This window comes from Moschus berezovskii, chromosome 3 (assembly GCF_049115385.1).
Source record: "Moschus berezovskii isolate FMDL1 chromosome 3, NW_MosBer_1.0, whole genome shotgun sequence".
NCBI lineage: Eukaryota > Metazoa > Chordata > Mammalia > Artiodactyla > Moschidae > Moschus > Moschus berezovskii.
Genome location: NC_142462.1, coordinates 58,927,525 through 58,952,436, shown reverse-complemented (window position 1 = coordinate 58,952,436; position 24,912 = coordinate 58,927,525). Strand labels below are relative to the sequence as shown.

At 39.5% G+C, this 24,912-nt stretch overlaps 1 protein-coding gene across 1 annotated transcript in view; it reads left to right on the top strand.

Moving 5' to 3' along the window:
* The window catches only part of CFTR (CF transmembrane conductance regulator), a 207,158-nt gene extending 196,444 nt beyond the window's left edge, over window positions 1–10,714 (top strand). Inside the window, exons 25-27 of the mRNA XM_055420807.2 lie at window positions 6,656–6,828; window positions 7,469–7,574; window positions 8,969–10,714. Of these exons, the coding sequence (XP_055276782.2) occupies window positions 6,656–6,828; window positions 7,469–7,574; window positions 8,969–9,169 (480 nt within the window). The 3' untranslated portion in view covers window positions 9,170–10,714. The remainder of the gene's footprint in view (window positions 1–6,655; window positions 6,829–7,468; window positions 7,575–8,968) is intronic.
* The last annotated feature ends 14,198 nt before the right edge of the window (window positions 10,715–24,912 follow it).

Sequence of the window (24,912 nt, the reverse complement as noted above, 5' to 3'; positions counted from 1 at the left end):
GACTAATAAATTGGTAGGGTTGCTATAAATTTTCAGGCCAGTATGTATAAGAGGTCCAGCCTAGGGCCTGGCAAGTAACAGTCAGTGAACATTAGCTATTATAGTCATGTTTTCATGTGGTCTTTACCTGGTCATCTTTTATATGTTGCTGTTTGACAGAATCCTATTTGTTGTCTTACTTTACTTACTCTTCCTGAAAACTATCAGGCATCTTCATAGCTCTAACTAATTCCTCTGTGCTGCTGACTCCTAAATCTGCCTGTTCCCAGAGCTCCCTCGCTGATGTTTCAGCGTGGACAGGCATCTTATGTCCATAAGTGAGTTTCTTAGCTGCACCACTCACACAGTTGTCCTGCATTTCCGGTCTCGGTGAATGGCATCACCAGCTTCTTGTTGCCCAAAGCCAAGACCTGGGGCTCATCCTTGACTCCCAATTTCTCCACCTGTCTCTACCTATTAAGTTCTGTCAACGGAGTTTCCTGCAAATATCTAGAGTATATTCACTTTTCTCTGTCCCCGTCTCACACCGCTCCTAATTCTTGTGTGGGTTTTTGAAATAGACCCCTTTCCAGTTTCTCTCTTACTGGCTCCTTACAGTTCATTCTGCCCTTTGCAGCCTTGCATCTGATTGCTTGTTTCTCCCCTTCTTATGGCTCCTTATTGCCTTTTAGGCAAAGTCCACACTGCTCATAGTTGATGTGATTTTGTCTCTGCCTGTCTCTAAACTTCTCCCCCACCCCCAACGCCCCTGCTTACCAGGATCCAGCTACACTGAATTTATTTGGTTCCTCTAAGGCACCTTGTGCTGTCTGTTCTGCAGAGGCTTTTTCACATGCTCTGTGGCTGGGACACCCTGCTAGCCCTTCACTACCTGCCCCTCCTCATCATTCAGGCCTCTACTTACACCTCACTTCTTCCCAGAAACCTGCCCTAATGCTCCAGGTATGAGGAGCCCCTCCTGGGTGTCTCCTGTACCTCCATGCCTGTCACAGCTTTCTCCACATGAGAGAGAGATTCGCCTCTTAACTTGTCCACTTCCCCCACATGCTTGTAAGTTCCTCGAGGGCAGGGATGAGTCTCTGTGGTGTTTCCAGTGCCTGGAGCAGTGTGGGGCATGTGGATGGTGTTCAGTAAATATGGACTGCCTGAATGAATGAAAGATTTGATTCGTTTATTTAAATGAAAAAAATAAATTGCTCATGTGTAGTGTGTCGTGAAGGCAGCCTTGTGATCCACACGGGTGTCACTGTTTGCCTTCTGGGGCTTGGCTGGGATGGGTGGCGGGTGCAGCTCCCTCCCTCGGTTTCTGGTTCACAGACTCTCCCCACAGTGAGGTGCCCTGATATTGTCTCATCTCAAGCTCCTTCACCACAGTCTCAGTGTTACTCAGTGTTATCCAAACTGATAGAATGGTTTTGGGATGGAGACTTTTTGGTAATTGTTTGCTCCTTAGATTGCTTCTAAAATAGTTTCTTTCTTTACACATCTATAGTCAGGTAAGCTATTTTAGAGAGCAAGCTAAATAGCAGAAATAGTGGCCTTTTAAGTTGAAAGTTTGTCCTGGAAAACCTGTAGAGTAGCAAAAGAAGTGTCTGAAGGAGTTGACAGAGTCTATCTTTGTAACTACCTTCCAATGGACTTCCCAGTCCAACTACGCTTCACTTTCCTTATTTTTTTTCTTTTTCATGTTTCCTTGTCACAAGAACAAACTCTTGCTCTATAATAACATTTCAGAGTGCAACAGTTGAAAAAATCAATACTTAGAAGAAAATGTCTGTTCCTTTTCAGACTATAACACATTTTTTAGTTTGATATATCACAAAATAAAATTTGTTCTGTGTAAATAGCAGTTTGGAAGTATGTATGATTTATTACTTCAACCACAAAAAGCTGGCAAATGCTTTTTTCCTAAAGTTCTTTATATCCACAAACTGTGGATGCTTTAAGTTATTTGCAATACTAAGTTGGAATGAAAATAATTAGAAATGTTGAGATTCCATATATTTAAAATTCACCTTAGTTTGGACAGACTAAGCTAAAGTTTATATTTGTTTTTAATCTATTGAAAAATGGTTTGTGGCAATAGTGCAGATAACATAGAATGTATATACACACACACACACTTATATATGTGCATATGCATGTATGTAAGTATAGTTATTTATTTTTAAAGAATTCTGCTGTTAAAGATCACTAAATTATATGATTTCTGTAGCAAGTTCCCTTTCAGTCTTTTTTTTTTTTTTTTTACAATAGCACTTTTCTCTTTGAGCAGTAATTTCCCACTTGTTAGTTTTCTCCCCATCTGAACCATGAGTTCCTTCAAGGCAGAGCCTGGTGTTATTCATCTTTGAATTCCCAGGTCTTCCATAGTACCTAGAATTTAATAAACTTCCATTAAGAGTCTATTAAGGAATCTATTACTAAGCACCAAAAAAAAAAAAATCACGAGGTTAATTTAAGTCATTGTTATTGGCACGTGGAGTTGGTAATAAGAGCTTTGTATCTTTTCAAAACTAATTACTAGTCTGTCTTGCTTCCTATTTTCTCTGTAAAGCCTATCACCATATCAGGCAGAAAATAGGTAATTAATAAGTTAAATATTCACTGACTTCAAATTTAAAGTTTTACTAACTTATGTTCACCTTTCTCTAGTGAATATGGTTTTAAAAGATTTTTACTATACTTGGTAGGGAGTTAAACAGTGAAATAGAAATGTGGCAAAGTGCACCCTAGATTGGCCTGCCTTTCCGTCACTCATTGCATAGTTTTGTTCTCTAAATATTAACAGTGCTATATATTTAGGTACTTGTTTACTGTGTTAAGAAGTTCCATTTGGGTAAAAACTACAAACTTCTGTTCAGCTCTTTATCACAGAAAAGTACAGAGTATAACTCACTAAAGTAGCTTTCCCAGTATGGGCTTAATAGATGAGTGTATGAGTGGTGTGAATCTAAAAAGGGAGACTACATACTGTGAAACATTCTTAGCAAAATCCTAACCCTGTTACTAGGGGCATGATGTAAATCATTAGTATTGTAATGCTTCCTGCTAACTTGCTTTCTACGGTAACTTACAAAGGGGAAATCTTACAAATCATGCTGTCATGCCTGTGAAGTGTTTCAGTGACCAGACCCATGACTCGGAATTCCCCAGGTTCTAACAATACTAATAGTTAGGTTGGATTAGGTGCTTACCCTGTGCTACACTCTGTGGCAAGATCTTTCCACAAATTATCTCATTTAATCCCCATTATAGTCTATCCTATTATTTTCTCCATATTTTCCCAGTGAGCTAGGTGAGACTTCCAGTAACACTCTTGACATCATCAGCAAAGGAGTGGTGGAGTGCAGACTGAAAGCTACTTGTGTGTTACTTCCAAGCTCTAGTATTTGATCAGTATTTTTCTTGATGCTTAATTTTACTTTTAAAAAATTCCCCAATATTTCTGAATAATCTGAAGGATATATTGACTTATAGTGTTAAAAAACTCCTTATTTTACACTTTTTAAAAAGAAGCTTTATAGAATTTTAAAAATGAGAAAACAGAGGTATGCAGATGAAGTGACTGGTCTTAAGTCATGGTCTATATTGGCAGAGCTAAACCTAGCACCATTTACCATTTGTCATTCTTCCTTAAGTTTGGATGTTTTAGAATCATTCATCAAAGCCGTGTTTGTCTTGTTTGGTCAGCATTCTAGGGGCTCAGTGCACATTTGCTGAACAAATGGATGGATGTGTTGAGGCTGGCGGTGAGTCCAGCAAGGGCACTGAGCACACGACTTTATGCTCAGGAAGCTGACAGTGTGACAAGCGAACTCGCACCCATGCTTCTGGGACTGTGTGCCTGACTGACCTAGAAGCTGATACAGGAGTATTTGGAAGGGTTCTGTTCTGTTCTGTCACTCAGTCGTGTCCGACTCTTTGCGACCCCATGGACTGTAGCCTACCAGGCTTCTCCGTCCATGGGATTCTCCAGGCAAGAATACTGGAGTGGGTTACCGTTTCCTTCTCCAGGGGATCTTCCCGACCCAGGGATCGAACCCGGGTCTCCCGCATTAGAGGCAGATGCTTTAACCTCTGAGCCACCAGGGTACTCCTTGCTAAGCTATGGCACAGACCTGAGAAGGTCAAGGTGTAGAGGGAGCTATAAGCTCTGTGTTCAGTGCTACTGGAAGTAAAGGTAGAGTGGGCTGGGTTCTGAGTGCCTTATCTGCCATGTGAGAGAGTTCAGTTATTCTGTCAGAACAGCCACTGTAGGTTTTAAAACAGAGGAAGGGTAGAGTCAAACCTCTATTTTAGAAGGGTTCTTGTGGGGTTTTAGGGTGACAAGTCAACTTGAGATCTATACTATGAAGTTTAAGAGATAATAATGGCCTGGATTCAGTTGTTATTCAGTTTGGGGTTAGTGAGAATGAATAAGATTAAAAAGTATTTGAAAGAGGCCTGGGGCTGGAGATAAAGGTGAAAAATCATTCGTTTATCAGTGGTAGTCGAGACCTTAAGAATGAATGAGATCTCAGAAGTATTTGGAGAGCTGGCAATGAGGAAAACTAATATTCATGGGACAGGAAGAGAGAGAGTTACCTACACATGATAATAGGAAGAAATGGTTGTAGAGGGTGTGGTTTCTCATAAGCCAAGGATTAGTTGTTTGAAGAAGGGGAAAAAATGTTCTGTGGTCTCAGGCAGTAGAGACAATAGATGCGCACTCATTGTTTAAGATTTCTAGATGACAAAAGGGTAAATATTAAATAACAGCTAAAGGAAAAGCTGGAGGCAAGTGAGGGGTTTGTTTTTGTTCTAAGAAGGGAGAGATGTAGCAGGTTCACAGGCTGAAGCCAATGAAAAGCGCAAGCTGAAGAGAGAAAAAACACAAGTTCTCCAGCTCCTCACTCAAGAGCCCTCATTCACATTCTCAGCTATTCAGATCCCAAATTAGCTTTATGTTTGAGTCTTTCAGAATGCCTCAGAGTAGTCCCCTTTGTCTAATTAATGTGTTTACATTCTCTGCCATCTCAGAAACTTTTCAAACATTGATGAATTCTCACAGAGTGAGGCTGCTTTAATGAGAAATCCAGTCAAGGAATATTGTCTACAATACATATCATGGGCACACAGTTAATATTTACTGAACAAACATGGTGATGTGGGCCATCTCTGACTTCATCACTGAACTCATGAGAGTCTGTCTTAGGCCATTATCTCTTTCTGCCTATATTATAGGTAGGTGGGAGCACATCTCATCTCCCAATACTAAATCTCAGACTTCCCAAGGACAGGATATAATAATTTATGTATCTCTTTAGCTCTCAAACACTCAGCAACACTTGGAAAAAATATGTATGCCAATTCACATTTATTTGAATAAGTGAAATGACGAGGCAAGATTTCATTTTTGTTTTATTTTGAAAGAATGGGTTTCTGTATCTCATTTGCACTTTCAACCTTTCTTTTCTATCTAGCTTAAAAAAAAGTCATTGATCCTAACAGAATTCTTATATTCTACCCTAATATCTAGGCACCTTTAAATCTCCAGTTATACACCACTAGTTTTTTTTGGGGGGGCGGGGGGAGGCTGTACTATGCAGCCTGCAAGATCTTAGTTCCCCAAACAGGGATTGAACTCATGCCCCCTGCAGTAGAAGGTTGGTTTCCTAACCACTGGACACTAGTGAATTCCCAATATATCACTATTTTACATCCAGTTACTTTTACTTCATAGTTTGATCACTTTCTTAAAGTCAGTTTTTTTTATTAATTAATTAATTTTAATTGGAGGCTAATTACTTTACAATATTGTAGTGGTTTTTGCCATACATTGACATGAATCAGCCATGGGTGTACATGTGTTCCCCATCCTGAACCCCCCTCCCACATCCCTCCCCATCCCATCCCTCAGTGGCTTGCCAGTTGATTTTTTTAGTGCTACATTTCATTTTCTATTATGGCAGAGCAGAGAATGAAAGGTGGCATAAAAGAGTCTGTTAGGATAGAGTAACTGCATTCTATGTATATTATCTTTTCTTTATCAATTGTTATATTATCGTGTTTTCAACTATGTTTGCTTATCTGTGCATGTCTTTATAAACCCTGAACTTTGCCAGTCATCATCTCTTTAAACCCTATTGCAGGACCTGGCACAGAATAGGAACTCATTGAAAATCTCATGAAAGACAAAGTGCAGAACTGAAATATTCTGTAGACCAGTGATTTAGAACTGCCCAGATTGTACAGTCTTTTGTTCAGTTAAAGCCAAGTAGCAAGACTCTTGCCTAGAAAACCCCATGGATGGAGGAGCCTGGTAGGCTGCAGTCCGTGGGGTCGCTAAGGGTCGGACACGACTGAGCGACTTCACTTTCACACATTGGAGAAGGAAATGGCAACCCACTCCAGTGCTCTTGCCTGGAGAATCCCAGGGATGGGGGAGCCTGGTGGGCTTCTGTCTATGGGGTCACACAGAGTCAGACACGACTGAAGTGACTTAGCAGCAGCAGCAGCAGCAAGAATGGTGGTGGTGGAGGGGAGTTGGTATGAAATTTAAACTTTTAGAATTCCTGTGTGTCTTTTCAGATTGTCAGCCTCTTAAATGTTTTTAACCCTGTAGTATGTGAACTATCCCTCCTAAGCACAGCGTCTTTCCTCTTTTCTGCAGGTTGGACTCAGATCTGTGATAGAGCAGTTTCCTGGAAAGCTCGATTTTGTCCTTGTGGATGGGGGTTGTGTTCTAAGCCATGGCCACAAGCAGTTGATGTGCTTGGCCCGATCTGTTCTCGGTAAAGCAAAGATCTTGCTGCTTGATGAACCCAGTGCTCATTTGGATCCAATGTGAGTTTCAGAATTCTGTCATTTACTAATATAGGGAGGAGAAAGAGTCATTGAGACCTACTTCATATTGACACAAATTTCCATCAGGCTGTCATGTCTGCAAGCCCACCACCCTTTAGATATAAAATAATTGCCCAATAGAAAAATTACTACTTGACATGAGTACAGGTACTTATTTCCCGTATGAGAGCTGTGTTTTCTCTTCTAAGTGTAATTTTAGAATTTCATACAAACTCTTCCCCCTTATCATCACATGGCGAAATATTTAGTTACACAGGTATAATTGAATCCTTATGGTTTTCCTTACTATCCCATTTATACCATAGGAAATATTTATAGCACGAAACAAAGAACTACTAGTGATTATACATAGTTAAAAACATATTTATTTGGGAAATTTTTTTCAAACTTTGTGAATTTTTTCCCCAAATATTTGTCCTATTTGTCTATGAAAACTTAGAATCTATGCCATGGTTGGAAACTTAATTGTAGCTGACTCTGTCTCTCAACATTATGTTAAAAGGATTCAAGAAAAGAGAAGTAGTTTAAAGAATTAAATTGATAGAACAATATGTCTGTTATCAAGGATAGAGACAGATTATTAATATTCTGTGGTGTTATATGTATATTTTTTTTCTAGAACGTACCAGATCATTCGAAGAACCCTAAAACAAGCATTTGCTGATTGCACAGTAATCCTCTCTGAACACAGGATAGAAGCAATGTTGGAATGTCAACGATTTTTGGTGAGTGTTTATGATTTACCTTAGATCTCATCTCTCCTTTGATTCTTGATAACAATCTTCAATGTGATCATTCCTGCAAGTCACAGTAATGTACAAGCTCTTCCTCATAACACATGTCACCCAACTATCCAGCTTTACTCAAAATACCTACCTGCCCAAGTTTCTCACTTTGATCTGAGCAACAAGGTGAGGTTGGAATTCAACAAATCTAAAATAACAGCTTATCACTAAGTTACATTAACAAATTAGAATATCTATACTTACGGAGTCTTTTATTTGGGAATTAAGTCATAAAAAAGACTAAGTCCCAATGCTTTCAGAAACTAAATCTCCCTTGGATGTGCTCCAGGCTAGGCCTGGATTGTCTTGCAATCTGATGTATGATTTCAATGCAGTTGGCAAAAGGTTTATTTCATTTTTTAGCCATTATGTGGAGCTCATCTTTGTGCCTCTCCCAACCACCTTCTCTTTGTGCTTTCAAGTGATGTGTACAAATTCCTTTGCGTTTAGTCAGAAGGAAACTCTGGGGATGATATATCGCATCATCTCTATAAAGAATTTTGAGGCTCCTTGAGGTAAATGCTTTTCTTAATGAAGGATAGTTATTACCATTATTATTACTAAGCTTCAAGTGATAAATTAGGAGGCTGACTCGCAATCTCTTGCCCAGCCGTGATCAGGTTCAGCTTGAACATGTGAAGGAGGCACAGTAAACTCATGCATGTGTGAGTCCCTAAGTCATGTCTGACTCTTTGTGACCCTATGCGCTGTAGCCCGCCAGGCTTCTCTGTCCATGGAATTTCTCAAGCAAGCATACTAGAATGGGTTGCCATTTCCTTCTCCAGGTTATCTTCCTGACCCAGGGATCAAACCTTGGGTCTCCTGTATAAGCGGGCAGTCTCCTGAATTGCAGGTGAATTCTTTACTGACTGAGCCACCAGGGAAGCCCAAACTCAGGCATACCCTGACCAACTCCAAATTATTAAGGTTTAAATCCACTGTTGAAGACATCCAACTCTTGATGGTGCAATGAACTTACACTCATTTTTAAGGTTAATACATAAGGGATCTAACATAAATAATTCTTGTTTTCAAAGCCCACTTAGTTCCTCTAAAGTTCTCTGAAGAAGCACATTGTTTAGTACCGTACCAATTAAAAAAAAAATCTTTCAGCTTCTAAGTAGAAAATTACAGTTAATATCACAAATGGTAGAAGCTCTATAAAGCAAAAGGACTCAGCAGTGAAATGAACAGTCCCCGACTGTTCAAACCATGAGCCTCTGGATGCTGTGTTCTTCCTGGCTTTCCTCCTCCTCTGCGCTGGTGCCGCTCTTGCCTTACTGTGGCCCGCCCTGCCTCCTTGTCCAAGATCTCACTAATGGCCACTTCCCTAGGTCATAGAGGAGAACAAGGTGCGGCAGTATGATTCGATCCAGAGGATGCTGAGTGAGAAGAGCCTCTTCCGGCAGGCCATCAGCCCCGCAGACCGCCTGAAGCTCTTGCCCCACCGGAACTCGAGCAGGCAGAGGTCTCGGTCCAACATTGCTGCTCTGAAGGAGGAGACAGAAGAAGAGGTGCAAGAAACAAAGCTTTAGAGAGCAGAACAAATGTTTGCCTGGGACGTTCACACATGGGAGTTGAAGGGAAAAAGTTTCTGCCTCAGAAAACAAGGGGGAATGATTTTTTTTTTTTTTTAAAAAAAAAGAAGGAAAAATTTGGGTAAGAGGAATTAAGGACACTCCCGTGGGTCTGTATCCATGGCTTCCTGGCAGTGGTCAAATTGTGTGACAGGTACTTCAAATCCTTGAAGATTTACCACTTGTGTTCGCCAGTCAGCCTTCCCTGAAGACTTTTCCCTTTGGTGGTCACTAAAAACGTGGCTATAAACATCAGCCAGATTAATTCTTCAGCTTACTGTTTAGTCAGACTTACTCATAGAGAAGAACTGTAATTAAAATATTTAGAGATACAATTAAGTAGTGCTAACTGGAACTTGAGTGGCTTGTATCAGTTTATATAACTTCTTCTCTACTCTCTCCATGATATTTAAAAGCACAGCTATATTGTCTATTAAGGATTCAGACAGTCCTATTTCCAAGCAAAGAATGGAATGCTGTGAGAGGCTCAAGACAGCACATCAAATATGCACCATGCAACATCTAAGTGTCAGGAGATACTAAGATCTTAGTGTCAGGAGACACAAAGTTCTGTCAGGAGACAGAACTTCCCAGTCCTGGAAATCAGGCTTAGTACCGTTCAGCAATACCCAAAACCAAATAATTTAGACAATCAGAAAACATCCCTTAATTGGGATATGGGCTGTTGACAGTCCCATGCAGGGAACAAAGATATAGCTCCCTTGATTTGGCAGTGAACGGTCCTGCTTCCAGAAAGTAGCAAACTTATGAGATGTCTGAACTGAAGGATGGCTGGGAAAATGCTTTAAGGCATATTGGTACAGGAAAACCCTTCATAACACAGAAGTTCCAGGTACAGAGTGTGCAGCCAGAAAGACTGTGGGCACTCCATGTAGATGTACATGAAATTCAAAGATCTAGGTACAGAGAGGGCAATGTGTGTTTTCAGGCTACCTGTGTGCACTTCATGCTGTACATACTGAGCGGGAGGAATAATGGGCACACTGAACACTGAAGAGTCAATCGTGAATTAGTTTTATATTCTGTTTTATAGTTTTGTGATGCAAATGAAATTTTCTCTAGGAAATATTTATTTTAATAATGTTTCAAACTCATATATAAATGGCTGTATTTTAAGAATGATTATATTATTAATTATATTTGTATAAAAGAATTTTTATATTTGAAATGTTGACTTTTTATGGCACTAGCTGTTTTTATAATACAGTACATTAAAACTGGGATGGGAGGAAACCTTGGGGGAATATTGAGGGGCTATTGACCAGGGTCTATGTATTATGTTGTTGCACACACTTGTGTGATTCCCAGCCCACATGCTGCTTCCATCTTAGATGCAGTTCTGAAAAAATGGTACCACAAAATCTGACCACCCCTATCAAGAATACACTGCCTTCTCAACTCCAAACTAACCATTAAGATTCATTCTATTTATTATGGTAAGGGAATATCATGTGTCAATAAAATCCATATATTTGTGTGAAACTTGGCTGTTTTCAGATGTGTTCATTAGTTGTGTCTCATTGATCTCTTACTTCAGTCTCTAAGGATCATGGAACACAGAATATTCATCTTTCTTTTAGATACAGCTTCTTGAGAATCCCAAGTGCAGTAAGATAGTCTGAAACATTATTTCTGTTTTTAAATTGTGGTGAAATATACATAACCTAAAATGTACTATTTTAAAACCATTTCTCAATGTAGAGTTCAGTAACTAAGTATGTTCACATTGTTGGAAATAATCATCATGATCCATTCACAGAAATGTTTTCATTTTGCAAAACTAAAGCTCTGTAACCATTAAACCTAACTTCCTATTTATCCTTTCCCTCAGCTCCTGGCAGCTACCATCCTATCTTTGGTCTCTCTGAATTTAATTACTCTGAGTACTTCATATGAGTGGAATCATTAGTATTTGTCATTTTATGACTGGCTTATTTCATTTAATGTCTTCAGGAGGGTTTGTCTTGTTGTAGCATATGTCAGATTTTAAAGGCTGTTCCGTTGTAGGTTACTGGGTTGGCCAAAAAGAAAAAAAACTTTCTTCAGTTTTAAGTAAAAATAAGACACATTTTTTCATTTTCACCAAGAACTTCATTGAACAGTGTATTCACCATTCGTTCCATTACCTTCTGCCATTTTTCAGACAACTTCATTATTCCATCTTCCTAAAACGTTTTATCTTTTTGAGCAAAGAACTATTCCAGGTACCTTTTACAGTCTTCCAGGGAGTTGAAATTTTTTTTCCATTAAGAGATTTGTATAAAGACAAAATAAATGGAAATCTGAAGATACAATGTCTGATGAATACAGTAAATGAATACAGATTTCCAGTCAAGCTGTAACAGTTTTTGTCTGGTTGTCAAAGGAACATTCAGCCTAGCATTATCCTGGTAGAAGAGTATGTGTTTTCTGTTGAATAATTCCAGATGCTTTACGTTGAATGCCGCTTTCAGTTTTTCTAATTGGGAGCAGTACCTGTTGGAATTAATAGTTTTGTTTTCCAAAGGAATTCATTATAGAAGACTCCCTTCCAATCCCTTCTTTGGTATCACCTTCTTTGGATGAAGACTGGCCTTTGTTGTGTTTGGTGTTGGTTCATTTTGCCCCATGATCCCTGCTGTTCCACATTATTGTACAGTATCCATTTTTCATCCCCCATCACAGATTGTTTTTATAAAAGGAATCTTTTGTTACATTTAAGTAGAGAATAGCATATGGAAATATGGGTGAGAAGCTTTTTTCACTTACGTGGGACCCAAACGTCAAAGTGATGAACACAACCCATCTGGTGCACAAGATTTTCAGTGCTTGATCTGAATATTCTGAGTATGTTGGCTGTCTCCTGTGTGGCATAACGTTGATCTCAGTGTCTTGATTTGATCACTGTCAGCTTCAACTGGTCTACCGAACTGTGGAGCGTCATCCAGCAAGAAATCTCCAGCCTGAAAACTTCACAAACCACTTCAGCCACGTTTGACCAGTCACGGCACTATCTCCATAGACTGCACTAATCTTTCTTTGTGTCTCAGTTGTGTTTTTTACCTTTCTTGAAATAATAAATCATAATATGCCAAAAATATTGCTTTTTTCTTCCATCTTCAATATTAAAATGACTACTCAAAAATTCACCAATTATGGTGTTTTTTTTTAATGCACACTGATATGACAGCTGAAGCAATACAATCTTAAATTTTTTTCCAAATGAAGTTAAGGACAACTAAGCATTACTAGAGAGCCAATTTATAGAAAAACCCAAACAAACTTTTTGGCCAACCCAATGCATATATATGACATTTTGCTTCTCCATACATTTGTCAATGGACCCTTAGGTTGCTTCCATCTTTTGATTATGTTGGATGATGCTTTTATGAACATGGTTGTACAAATATCTACTTAACGTCCCCACTTTCATGAATGAGGACACTTCTTTGCTTATTTCTGTTTTAAAATGTAGGCTTATAGAATAAAAATTAAATATAAAAATGTATATATATTCCATGAGAGTTCATTTATTTCTTTGAAAGTTTATTCAAAGAGCAGTAGTTATCTTTACTACTCTCATGACAAGTGAGCAAATCTCATCAAAGAAATAGCATTTCTACACTAGAACCTAGGTGGCTTTCTTTGTCCAAATCCCTGTTGTTCATTGACAAGGCTTCTTGGGGCCCCTTCTCTTCTTTGCAGAGTTTCATTTTGAAAGATGCAGGCGCCATTGTGTGGTAGATGGGCTGTAGATCCCTACTGAGTGCTATGGCCTCCAACTCTGTTTTCTTACTGGGAGAAAACAATTTTATTTTCACATGTGACCCCAAAAAGGCAGTGTCAGAGCATGCTCTATTCTAGTTTTTCAACTTCAGGTATTTAAATTAATAAACTTTATTTTTTAGTACACTTTTAAGCTCACAGGAAGATTGAGAAGAAAGTACAGAGAGTTCCTGTAACACCCGCCACCCTCCCTAGCCTTCCCCACTCTCAAATACTACACCAGAGTGGTACATTTGTTACACTCAACACATCATTATCACCCAAAATCCAGTGTTTATATTAAATTTCATTCTTGGTGAACCCTTATTTCTTCCTTCCTCCTTATTAAGCTCTGGTAACCACTGATCTTTTTATTCTTTCCATAGTTTTTCCTTTTCTTGAACGGTACATAATTGGAATCATACAGTGTGTAGCCTTTTTGGATTGACTTCTCTTACTTAGTAATTTGTATTTGTTTTCTCCTTCAGATATAAAAGCCATATCTTCTCATGGCTTGATATTTCATTTTGGTAAAGAATAATATTCTGTTGTCTAGATCTACCACCATTTACTTATCCATTCACCTAATGAAGGATATCTTGGTTGAGTCCAACTTCTGGCTATTATGAATAAGCATTCCTGTGCAGCTTTTTGTGTGGAAAGAACTTTTCAAGTCCTTTGGGTAAATACCAAGGATCTTGTGGTAAGAGTATATTTTATTTTGTGAGAAACCTTTAAACTGTTTTCCAAAATGGCTGTACCATTTTGGATTCCCACCAGTAATGAATAGGAATTCTTGTGTTTCTGAATCCTCACCAGCATTTGATGCTGTCAGTGTTTAGAAATTTGGCCATTCTAATAGATGTATACTTTTATCTTGTTTTTTAATTTGTATTTTCCTGATGACATATGATTTTGAAAATTTTCCGTATGGTTATTTGCTATCTGTGTATCTTCTTTGGTTTGATGTCTGTTCAGGTCTTTTGCACATTTGTAAATTGGGTTGTTCATGGGCTCACTGGTGAGTTTTAAGAGTTTTTTTTATATTGTGGATAACAGTCCTTTATCAGATGTGTCTTTGCAAATGTTTACCTTTATTTATTCATTCTCTGATGTTCTTCCTTTTTTTCATGTAGATCTGAGTTTCTGGCGTGTGTTTCTGAAGAACTTCTTTTAAAGTTTCTTTCAAGGTAGGTCTACTGGCAACAAATCCCTCAGTTTTTGCTTGTGTCACACAGTTTTCATTTCTCTTTTATTTTTGTGTTAATTTTGCAGGGTTTTGGGGTTTTTTGTCAATACTTTAAATGATAATATTTCATCCCACTCTTCTTGCCTGCATGGTTTCTGAGCAGTAATTCTTATTCTGAGCACATATGAGAGTCCCTTGGACTGCAAAGAGATCCAACCAGTCCATTCTAGAGGAAATCAATCCTGGGTGTTCATTGGAAGGACTGATGCTAAAACTGAAACTGCAATACTTTGGCCACCTCATGCGACGAGTTGACTCACTGGAAAAGACTCTGATGCTGGGAGGGATTGGGGGTGGGAGAAGAAGGGGACCACAGAGAATGAGATGGATGGATGGCATCACCGACTCGATGGACATGAGTTTGAGTGAACTCCGGGAGTTGGTGATGGACAGGGAGGCCTGGTGTGCTGTGATTCATGGGGTCGCAAAGAGTCAGACACAACTGAGCAACTGAACTGAACTGAAATGAATTCTTATCTTTTCTCCTTATAGGTATAGTGTATTTTCCTCTTCTTTCAATTTGTTTACTCCATGTTTGATTTTCTGCAGTTTGAATATGATGCGTAGGTGTGGGACTTTGGGGCAGCATCAATCCTGCTTGGTTTTCACTGAGCTTCCTGGATCTGCCCTTTGGTGTTAATTGGGGGGAATTTTTCCATTGTTATTGCTTCAAATATTTCTTTTATTCCTCTCTTTTTTCTTCTGGTATTCCTACTACAGATATATTGCACCTTATGTAGTTATCTCAAAGTTCTTGAATATTCAGGGTTTTTTTTCCTCTGTGTTTTTCAGTTTGGGAGGTTTCTATTGTGTTGTCAAGCTGAGAGATCTTATCTCAGCCACGTTCAGTCCATCAATGGCATTGTTCATTTCTGTTATATTGTTTTTTATTTCTGCATTTCCTTTTAATTGTTTATTAGAATCACTGCCTTTTTGGTTACATTATCTAATGTTTTTATTCATTCCTGGTCTGATAATTCCTGGCATATCTGACTCTAGTTCTGATACTTGTTCAGTCTCTTTAACTGTTTTTTGTTTTGTTTTGTTTTTGCCTTTTTGTATGCTTTGTGGTTTTTTGGGATATACTGGGGAAATGCTGAACATGATGTCCTGGGGCAAAGGAGCTGTGGTAAATAGGCTATTAGATACAACAGTAATATATAGGGGAAAACAAAAGTTCTGTAATCCTATGGTTTGGTTTCAGCCTTTTGATGATCCTGTACCCCTGGCCAGTGAACTTCACCAGTGCTTCTTAGCTATTTGTTCCCTCTCTTTAGTGGAGCAGGATTGCTAGAGTGGGTTGGAATTGGGTATTACTCTTCTCCAGATAGGGGTTTCCAACTCAGTAGTAAAGAATCTGCCTGCTAATGCAGGAGCTACAGGTTCAAACCCTGGGTGAGGAAGATCCCCTGGAGTAGGAAATAGCAACCCCCTCCAGTTTTCCTGCTGGTGTGATCCGATGGATGCAGGGGCTTGGCAGGCTGCAGTCCTTGGGGTCACAAAGAGTTGGATATGAATGAGTGCCTGAGCATGCTGCTGCTGCTGCTAAGTCACTTCAGTCGTGTCCGACTCTGTGTGACCCCATAGATGGCAGCCCACCAGGCTTCTCCGTCCCTGGGATTCTCCAGGCAAGAACCCTGGAATGGGTTGCCATTTCCTTCTCCAATGACTGAGCATGCACGTTTCCGCAGATAGGTTAAAACTCTGGTACAGTAGGTTCTTCTGAGGGCACGCCTTGATAAGAAAAACAGAATTCTCTAGAATTTTTTAAAATGATTACCTTCCTCCTCCCCCTGCTGGAAGCAAAAGGGAATTTTCATCTATCTTTATTGTGAGACCCTGTTAATGAGTTTTGGAAGCTAAAACTCATGAAAGTGTGGGTCTCTCTCCTCTGATGACTGAGTCTCCTTGAAGATTTTATCTCTCAGGCTTTCCTACAATGAGCCTCTAGAAACTCATCATTACAGGTCAGGTTTTCCTATCTCACCACTGATTCCTAAGAAAATTTCTGCTTGGTAGTTTCTACTTAGGTAAGTTGTGATCCTCTGTATATACCTATGGGTTTCCAAATTTTTAAGCTGTTTATACAAGTTTGTTATTGTTGTTATTGTTAAATTGCTAAGCCATGTACAGCTTTTTTGCAACCCCATTGACTGTAGCCCTCCAGGCTTGTTTGTCCATGAGATTTCCCAGACAAAAGTACTAGAGTGGGTTGCCATTTCCTTCTCCAGGGATCTTCCCGACCCAGGGATCAAACCCACATCTCTGACATTGGCAGTCAGATTCTTTGCCACTGAACTACCAGGGAAGCCCTTATACAAGTTTCAGTTCAGTTCAGTCGCTCAGTCATGTCTGACTATTTGCGACCCCATGAACCACAGCATGCCAGGCTTCCCTGTCCATCACCAACTCCCAGAGTTCACACAAACTCATGTCCATCGAGTCGGTGATGCCATCCAGCCATCTCATTCTATGTCGTCCCCATCTCCTCCCGCCCCCAATCCCTCCCAGCATCAGAGTCTTTTCCAGTGAGTCAACTCGTCGCATGAGGTGGCCAAAGTATTAGAGTTTCAGCTTTAGCATCAGTCCTTCCAATGAATACCCAGGATTGATCTCTAGAATGGACTAGTTGGATCTCCTTGCAGTCCAAGGGACTCTCAAGAGTCTTCTCCAGCACCACAGTTCAAAAGCATCAATTCTTCAGCAATCAGCTTTCTTCACAGTCCAAATCTCGCATCCATACATGACCACGGGAAAACCAATAGCCTTGACTAGACGGACCTTACTTGGCAAAGTAATGTCTCTGCTTTTTAATATGCTATCTAGGTTGGTCATAACTTTCCTTCCAAGGAGTAAGCGTCTTTTAATTTCCTGGCTGCAATCAGCATCTGCAGTGATTTTGGAGCTCAAAAAAAATAAAGTCTGACACTGTTTCCACTGTTTCCCCATCTATTTCCCATGAAGTGATGGGACCAGATGCCATGATCTTCGTTTTCTGAATGTTGAGCTTCAAGCCAACCTTTTCACTCTCTTCTTTCACTTTCATCAAGAGACTTTTGAGTTCCTCTTCACTTTCTGCCATAAGGGTGGTGTCATCTGCATATCTGAGGTTATTGATATTTCTCCCAGCAATCTTGATTCCAGCTTGTGCTTCTTCCAGCCCAGCGTTCCTCATGGTGTACTCTGCATAGAAGATAAATAAGCAGGGTGACAATATACAACCTTGACGTACTCCTTTTCCTATTTGGAACCAGTATGTTGTTCCATGTACAGTTCTGACTGTTGCTTCCTGACTTGCATACAGGTTCCTCAAGAGGCAGGTCAGGTGGTCTGGTATTTCATCTCTTTCAGAATTTTCCAGTTTATTGTGATCCACACAGTCAAAGGCTTTGGCATAGTCAATGAAGCAGAAATAGATGTTTTCCTGGAACTCTCTTGCTTTCTCCATGATCCAGCGGATGTTGGCAATTTGATCTCTGGTGCCTCTGCCTTTTCTAAAACCTGCTTGAACATCTGGAAGTTCACGGTTCACGTATTGCTGAAGCCTGGCTTGGAGAATTTTGAGCATGACTTTACTAGCGTGTGAGATGAGTGTGATTGTGTGGTAGTTTGAGCATTCTTTGGCATTGCCTTTCTTTGGGATTGGAATGAAGACTGATCTTTTCCAGTCCTATGGCCACTGCTTAGTTTTCCAAATTGCTGGCATATTGAGTGCAGCACTTTCACGGCATCATCATTCAAGATTTGAAATAGCTCAACTGGAATTCCTACACCTCTACTAGCTTTGTTCGTAGTGATGCTTTCTAAGGCCCATTTGACTTCACGTTCCAAAATGTCTGGCTCTAGGACAGTGATCACGTTATCGTGATTATCTTGGTCATGAAGATCTTTTTTGTACAGTTCTTCTGTGTATTCTTGCCACCTCTTCTTAATATCTTCTGCTTCTGTTAGGTCCATACCATTTCTGTCCTTTATCGATCCCATCTTTGCATGAAATGTTCCCTTGGAATCTCTGATTTTCTTGAAAAGATCTCTTGTTTTTCCTATTCTGTTGTTTTCCTCTATTTCTTTGCATTGATCGCTGAGGAAGGCTTTCTTATCTCTCCTTGCTATTCTTTGGAACTCTGCATTCAGATGCTTATATTTTTCCTTTTCTCCTTTGCTTTTTGCTTCTCTTCTTTTCACAGCTATTTGTAAGGCCTCCTCAGACAGCCATTTTGCTTTTTTGCATTTCTTTTCCATGGGGATGGTCTTGGTCCCTGTCTCCTGTACAATGTCACGAACCTCTGTCCAGAGTTCATCAGGCACTCTATCAGATCTAGTCCCTTAAATCTATTTCTCACTTCCACTGTATAATCATAAGGCATTTGATTTAGGTCATATCTGAGTGGTCTAGTGGTTTTCCCTACATTCTTCAATTTAAGTCTGAATTTTGCAATAAGGAGTTCATGATCTGAGCCAAGGTCCGCTCCTGGTCTTGTTTTCACTAACTGTATACAGCTTCTCCATCTTTGGCTGCAAAGAATATAATCCATCTGATTTCGGTGTTGACCATCTGGTGATGGCCATGTGTAGAGTCTTCTCTTGTGTTGTTGGAAGAGGGTGTTTGCTATGACCGGTGCATTCTCTTGGCAAAACTCTATTAGTCTTTGCCCTGCTCATTCTGTGCTCCAAGGCCAAATTTGCCTGTTACTTCAGGTGTTTCTTGACTTCCTACTTTTGCATTCCAGTCCCCTAGTTTGTAGTTATTGTTTTTCAGACTTTCAATCGTGTCCGACTCCTTGCAACACCATGGACTGCAGCACACCAGGCTTCCCTTCTCTTCACTGTCTCCCAGAGTTTGCTCAAACTCATGTTCATTGAGTCAGTGATGCCATTCAACCATCTCATCCTCTGTCATCCCCTTCTCCTCCTGCCCTCAATCTTTCCCAGCATTGGGGTCTTTTCCAGTGAGTTAGCTCTTCACGTCAGGTGGCCAAAGTATTGGAGCTTCTGCGTGAATTCATTCCTTTCAATGAGTATGCAGGGTTGATTTCCTTTAGGTTTGACTGGTTTGATATCCTTACTGTCCAAGGAAATCTTAAGGGTCTTCTCTAACACCACAGTTTGAAAATATCAGTTCTTCATTGGAGTAGGAACTTCTAAGTTCCTTACATACCAGATCTGAAACCAGAAGTCTTTCTAGTTCATTCTGAGTGAAAAACAAACAAAACTTTGCAAAGGTAGAAGCAGTCAAATACAAACGTGACAAAAAAAGCCCTAATTCGGAAGGCCCACTTTAAGAAGAAAAAGACTAAAACAAGAAGGGAAAATCAGTGTTATTCACCCAAGCTCTGTCATAACACTTGGCTTTTTCTCTTCTGTTTCATTCTCAAAATAAATTATTAAAAAATTATTTTGGCTACAGACGACCTACTTTTATCTATTTGTTTTCTGTATGTAAGTCTGGAGTACAGGCTTTCAGTTGTCCAAGCCTACACCCGTTCCCATCTGACTCACACTTTTAAGATTTATTTCTCAGACTTTTCACTTTGTTCTTCCTCATTGTGAGAAAAAAACTAAGGCTTGAAACAAGTGCATTTCCTTCCAACAACTAAAGACCTTCCAGGATTGGGTAATTGTAATGTAGTAGAGTGAAAGGCTAATAAAACCCCCAATGTAAATATTTTAGTAGTTTGCTAAAGAAAGAACCCTCAAATATTATGTAGAAGACAGTTTAGAATGAGGTTTAAAAAGCTCATTATAAAAACCTGTTTGACCTGTTAAAACAGGTGCAGACAATCACAATTCCCTATTAAAAGATACAATGAGAAAAACCTATAAATTCAAGACAAATGCATTGGCCATGAGAACTCCAAATCAGTAGATGGTGAATTATTAGCTGCTTCTAGTGTGCAGAGCCAAACAGACCCCAGTCGTTTTCTGTCAGTTGACAGGAAACTGGGGAATCAGTATCTGTGTACCTTCCCAGGGAAGGGAGACTTCTTGGCAGAAGTTTAGGGTGTATCCTTAATTCATTATAGTTTGAACACTCATTTGCTTTTTGAGATCTCACTTCCATTAATTGTAAAATGATGTAGTGCATTAAGAAATCTAGCTAAATTTTTAAAGTAAATATGCTAATACTGGCCTTTAATTTCATGTAGCAAAATTAATGTAGCAGTAATGATAAATAATTACTTGGATCAAAAGTTAAGACACAGTTTATATCTTCCATTCATCAAAGTACAAAATCGATACAGAAAGTACAGATTAACCTTCCACTAGTATTCCCTTGTCAACCCACTCCAGTACTCTTGCCTGGAAAAATCCGATGGAAGGAGCTTGGTGGCCTGCAGTCCATGGGGTCTCTAAGAGTTGGACATGACTGAGCGGCTTCACTTTCACTTTTCACTTTCATGCATTGGAGAAGGAGATGGCAACCCACTCCAGTGTTTCTGCCTGGAGAATCCCAGGGACAGGGGAGCCTGGTTGGCTGCCGTCTATGGGGTTGCACAGAGTTGGACACAACTGAAGTGACTTAGCAGCAGCAGCAGTATTCCCTTGTAGAGATTTGGTTCTATTGTTAGGATAACTGCTTTTCCCCAAAAAACCACAAATGCCAATTACTGAAATGAACACAGACTCACATGCTTATTTATTTACATAAACATGTATTATTTCTTTTTCAAATTATCTTCCCTATTTGATTGTTCCAGAATATTGAGCATGTTCTCTGTACTACATTAGGTCCCTGTTGGATATCCATTTTAAGTGTACTGGTCATACACTAACTTAAATGAATCTCCAAGACATTTTCTCCTAAAGACATAGTGAATATTGGAATTTAAGCCTAAATAATTTTGGTGTATAAACAATCCTTCAACTATGTTCTTCCCCATTCACCTTTGACACTGATGGAATAATAGGATGAATGATCTTCAACAGCAATGATAGATGTGCTGATAATCAGAACTAGAGCTGAATTATATTTTGATTGGCAAATATAGGCACAAATGCTAAAAAAAAAACCCACAGAAATCTATCTTGCAATTAACCCCTATGAAATTAACGTGGTAATTTACCAAAAGTTATAAAGAGTAGGCTTTCTTTGTTTTATTTAAGAAAAAAAATACAGAGTAGAATGGTGGTTACCAGGAGCCAAGATAAATACAGACATGTCAGTCAAAGTTTGCATACATGTCAGTATGCAAACTTCCAGTCATAAGATGAATAAATCTGGGGGTGTGATGTACAGCATGTTGATTACAGTTAACAATACTGTGTTATATACTTGAAAGTTGCTAGGAGAGTAAATCTTATATATTCTCACCACATAAAAGAGGTAGTAATTTTGTGATGTGATTGAAGTATTACCAATACTGTGATGGTCATCGTTTTGTAATACATAAGTATATAAAATCAACACCTTAAATTTACACCGTGCTTTATGTCAGTTATATCTAAATAAGGCTGGAAATTAGATTACGTGGTAAAAAAAAAAAGTTGGCCACAGTAGATTGCCTGACTATCATGTTTGTCAGAGTTTTGTAAGCTAATAAAAACAAGACAATTTTCAAAACAGCCATCTCTTTTCCCTTCTGCCTCTTCAATGACAGCAGATACTAGGGGCTTATTAATATTCTAAACAAAGATCATGGCATCTGGTCCCATCACTTCATGGGAAATAGATGGGAAAACAGTGGAAACAGTGTCAGACTTTATTTTTCTGGGCTCCAAAATCACTGCAGCTGATTGCAGCCATGAAATTAAAAGACACTTACTCCTTGGAAGGAAAGTTATGACCAACCTAGATAGTATACTAAAAAGCAGAGACATTACTTTGCCAACCAAGGTCCGTCTAGTCAAGGCTATGGTTTTTCCTGTGGTCATGTATGGATGTGAGAGTTGGACTGTGAAGAAAGCTGATCACCGAAGAATTGATGCTTTTGAACTGTGGTGCTGGAGAAGACTCTTGAGAGTCCCTTGGACTGCAAGGAAATCCAACCAGTCCATTCTAAAGGAGATCAATCCTGGGTGTTCATTGGAAGGACTGATGCTAAAGTTGAAACTCCAATACTTTGGCCACCTCATGCGACGAGTTGACTCACTGGAAAAGACTCTGATGCTGGGAAAGGTTGGGGGTGGGAGGATAAGGGGATGACAGAGAATGAGATGGCTGGATGGCATCACTGACTTGATGGACATGAGTTTGAGTGAACTCTGGGAGTTGGTGATGGACAGGGAGGCCTGGCGTGCTGTGATTCATGGGGTCACAGAGAGTCAGACATGACTGAGCGACTGAACTGAATTGAACAGGAAAAGTTGTATAAATCAACTTGTGTTCATAAATAATCCTCTTGTGGAGAAGAAATCTTTATTCTTGTCTCATTTAGGGCAGATGCTCCACTGTCCTTGGGGGGACCAAAAAAGCAATAGGGTGTCCTTGTACAGACTAAGCTCCTTTCCTACCAAGGAGACCTCACCAGGCATTGCATTGATACTTAGCAATGTTGCCTGACTGTTCTGTGGCCACGGAGACACAGAGTAAAATTAAACATCCTAAGTAAACATTTGATGATGATTTTACATTATCTCATCAATTAGATTTTTAGAAATTTTTATAAATTTTAAATATCTATAAAAGTAGGCATTCGTTGTTGTTCAGTCACTCAGTCGTGTCTGACTGTTTATGACCCCATGGGCTGCAGTACAGCAGGCTTCTCGTCATTCACTCTCTACCTGAACTTGCTCAAAGTCATGTCCATTGAGTCGATGATGTGATCCAACCATCTCATTCTCTGTCGTCCCCCTTTCCTCCTGCCTTCAGTCTTTCCCAGCATTAGGGTCTTTTCTAATGAGTTGGCTCTTCGATCAGGTGGCTGAAATATTGGAACTTCAGTTTCAGCATCAGTCCTTCCAATGAATATTCAGATTTTATTTCCTTTAGGACTGACTGGTTGGATCTCCTTGCAGTCCAAGGGACTCTCAAGAGTCTTCTCCAACACTACAGTTCAAGACCATCAATTCTTCAGCATTCAGCTTTCTTTACAGTCCAGCTCTCACATACATACATGACTACTCACAAAACCATAGCTTTGATTATACAGACCTTTGTCAGGAAAGTAATGTCTCTGCTTTTTAATATGCTGTCTAGGTTTGTCATAGCTTTCCTTCCAAGGAACAAGCATCTTTTAATTTCATGGCTGCAGTCGCCATCTCAGTGATTTTGGAGCCCAAGAAAATAAAGTCTATTGCTGTTTCCATTGATTCTCCATCTATTTTCCATTGAAGTGATGGGACCGGATGCCATGATTTTCATTTTTTGAATGTTGAAGCCAGCTTTTTCACTTTCCTCTTTCATCAAGAGGTTCTTTAGTTCCTTTTCCCTTTCTGCCATAAGAGTGGTGTCATCTGTGTATCTGAGGTTATCGATATTTCTCCTAGCAATCTTAATTCCAGCTAGTGCTTCATCCAGCTGGGCATTTCTCATGAGGTACTCTGCATATAAGTTAAATAAGCAGAGTGACAATATACTGCCTTGATGTATTCCTTTCCCAATTTCGAACCAGTTCATTGTTCCATGTCTACTTCTAACTGTTGCTTCTTGACTTGTGTACAGGTTTTGCAGGAGACAGGTAAGTTGGTCTGGTATTCCTATCTCTTTAAGAATTTTCCACAGTTTGTTGCAATCCACACAGTCAAAAGCTTTAGCATAGTCAGTGAAGCAGAAGTACATGTTTTTCTCTTGCTTTTTCTATGATCCAGCAGATGTTGGCAGTTTGATCTCTGGTTCTGCTTCCTTTTCTAAATCCAGCTTGAACATCTGAAACTTCTCAGTTCTGTACTGTTGAAGCCTAGCTTGGAGAATTGTGAACATTACTTTGTTAGCATGTGAAAGGAGTGTAGTTATGCGGTAGTTTGAACATTCAGCGTCACCCTTCTGTGGGACTGGAATGAAAACTGATCTTTTCCAGTCCTGTGGCCACTACTGAGTTTTCCAAATTTGCTGGCATATTGAATGCAGCAGTTTAACAGCATTGTCTTTTTGGATTTGAAGTAGCTGGAATTCCGTCACCTCCACTAACTTTGATTGTAGTGATGCTTCCTAAGGCCCACTTGACTTTGCACTCCAAGATATCTGGCTCTAGGTGAGTGATACCATCGTAGTTATCTGGGTCATGAAGATCTTTCTTGTATAGTTCTTCTGTGTATTCTTGCCACCTCTTCTTAATATCTTCTGATTCTGTGAGGTTCATACCGTTTCTGTCCTTTATTGTGCCATCTTGCATGAAATGTTCCCTCGGTATCTCTAATTTTCTTGAAGAGATCTGTAGTCTTTCCCATTCTATTGTTTTCCTCTATTCCTTTCATTGATTGCTGAGGAAGGCTTTCTTATCTCTCCTTGCTATTTTTTGGAACTCTGCATTCAGACGGGTATATATTTCCTTTTCTCCTTTGCCTTCCCTTCTCTTATTTTCTCAGCTATTTGTAAGGCCTCTTCAGATAACCATTTGCCTTTTTGCATTTCTTTTCCTTGGAGATGGTTTTGATGAACACCTCCTGTACAGTGTTATAAACCTCCATCCATAGTTCTTCAGGTACTCAGTCTATAATATCTAATCCCTGGAATCTATGTCATTTCCACCATATAATCATAAGGGATTTTATTTAGGTCATATCTGAATGGCCTAGAGGTTTTTCCTAC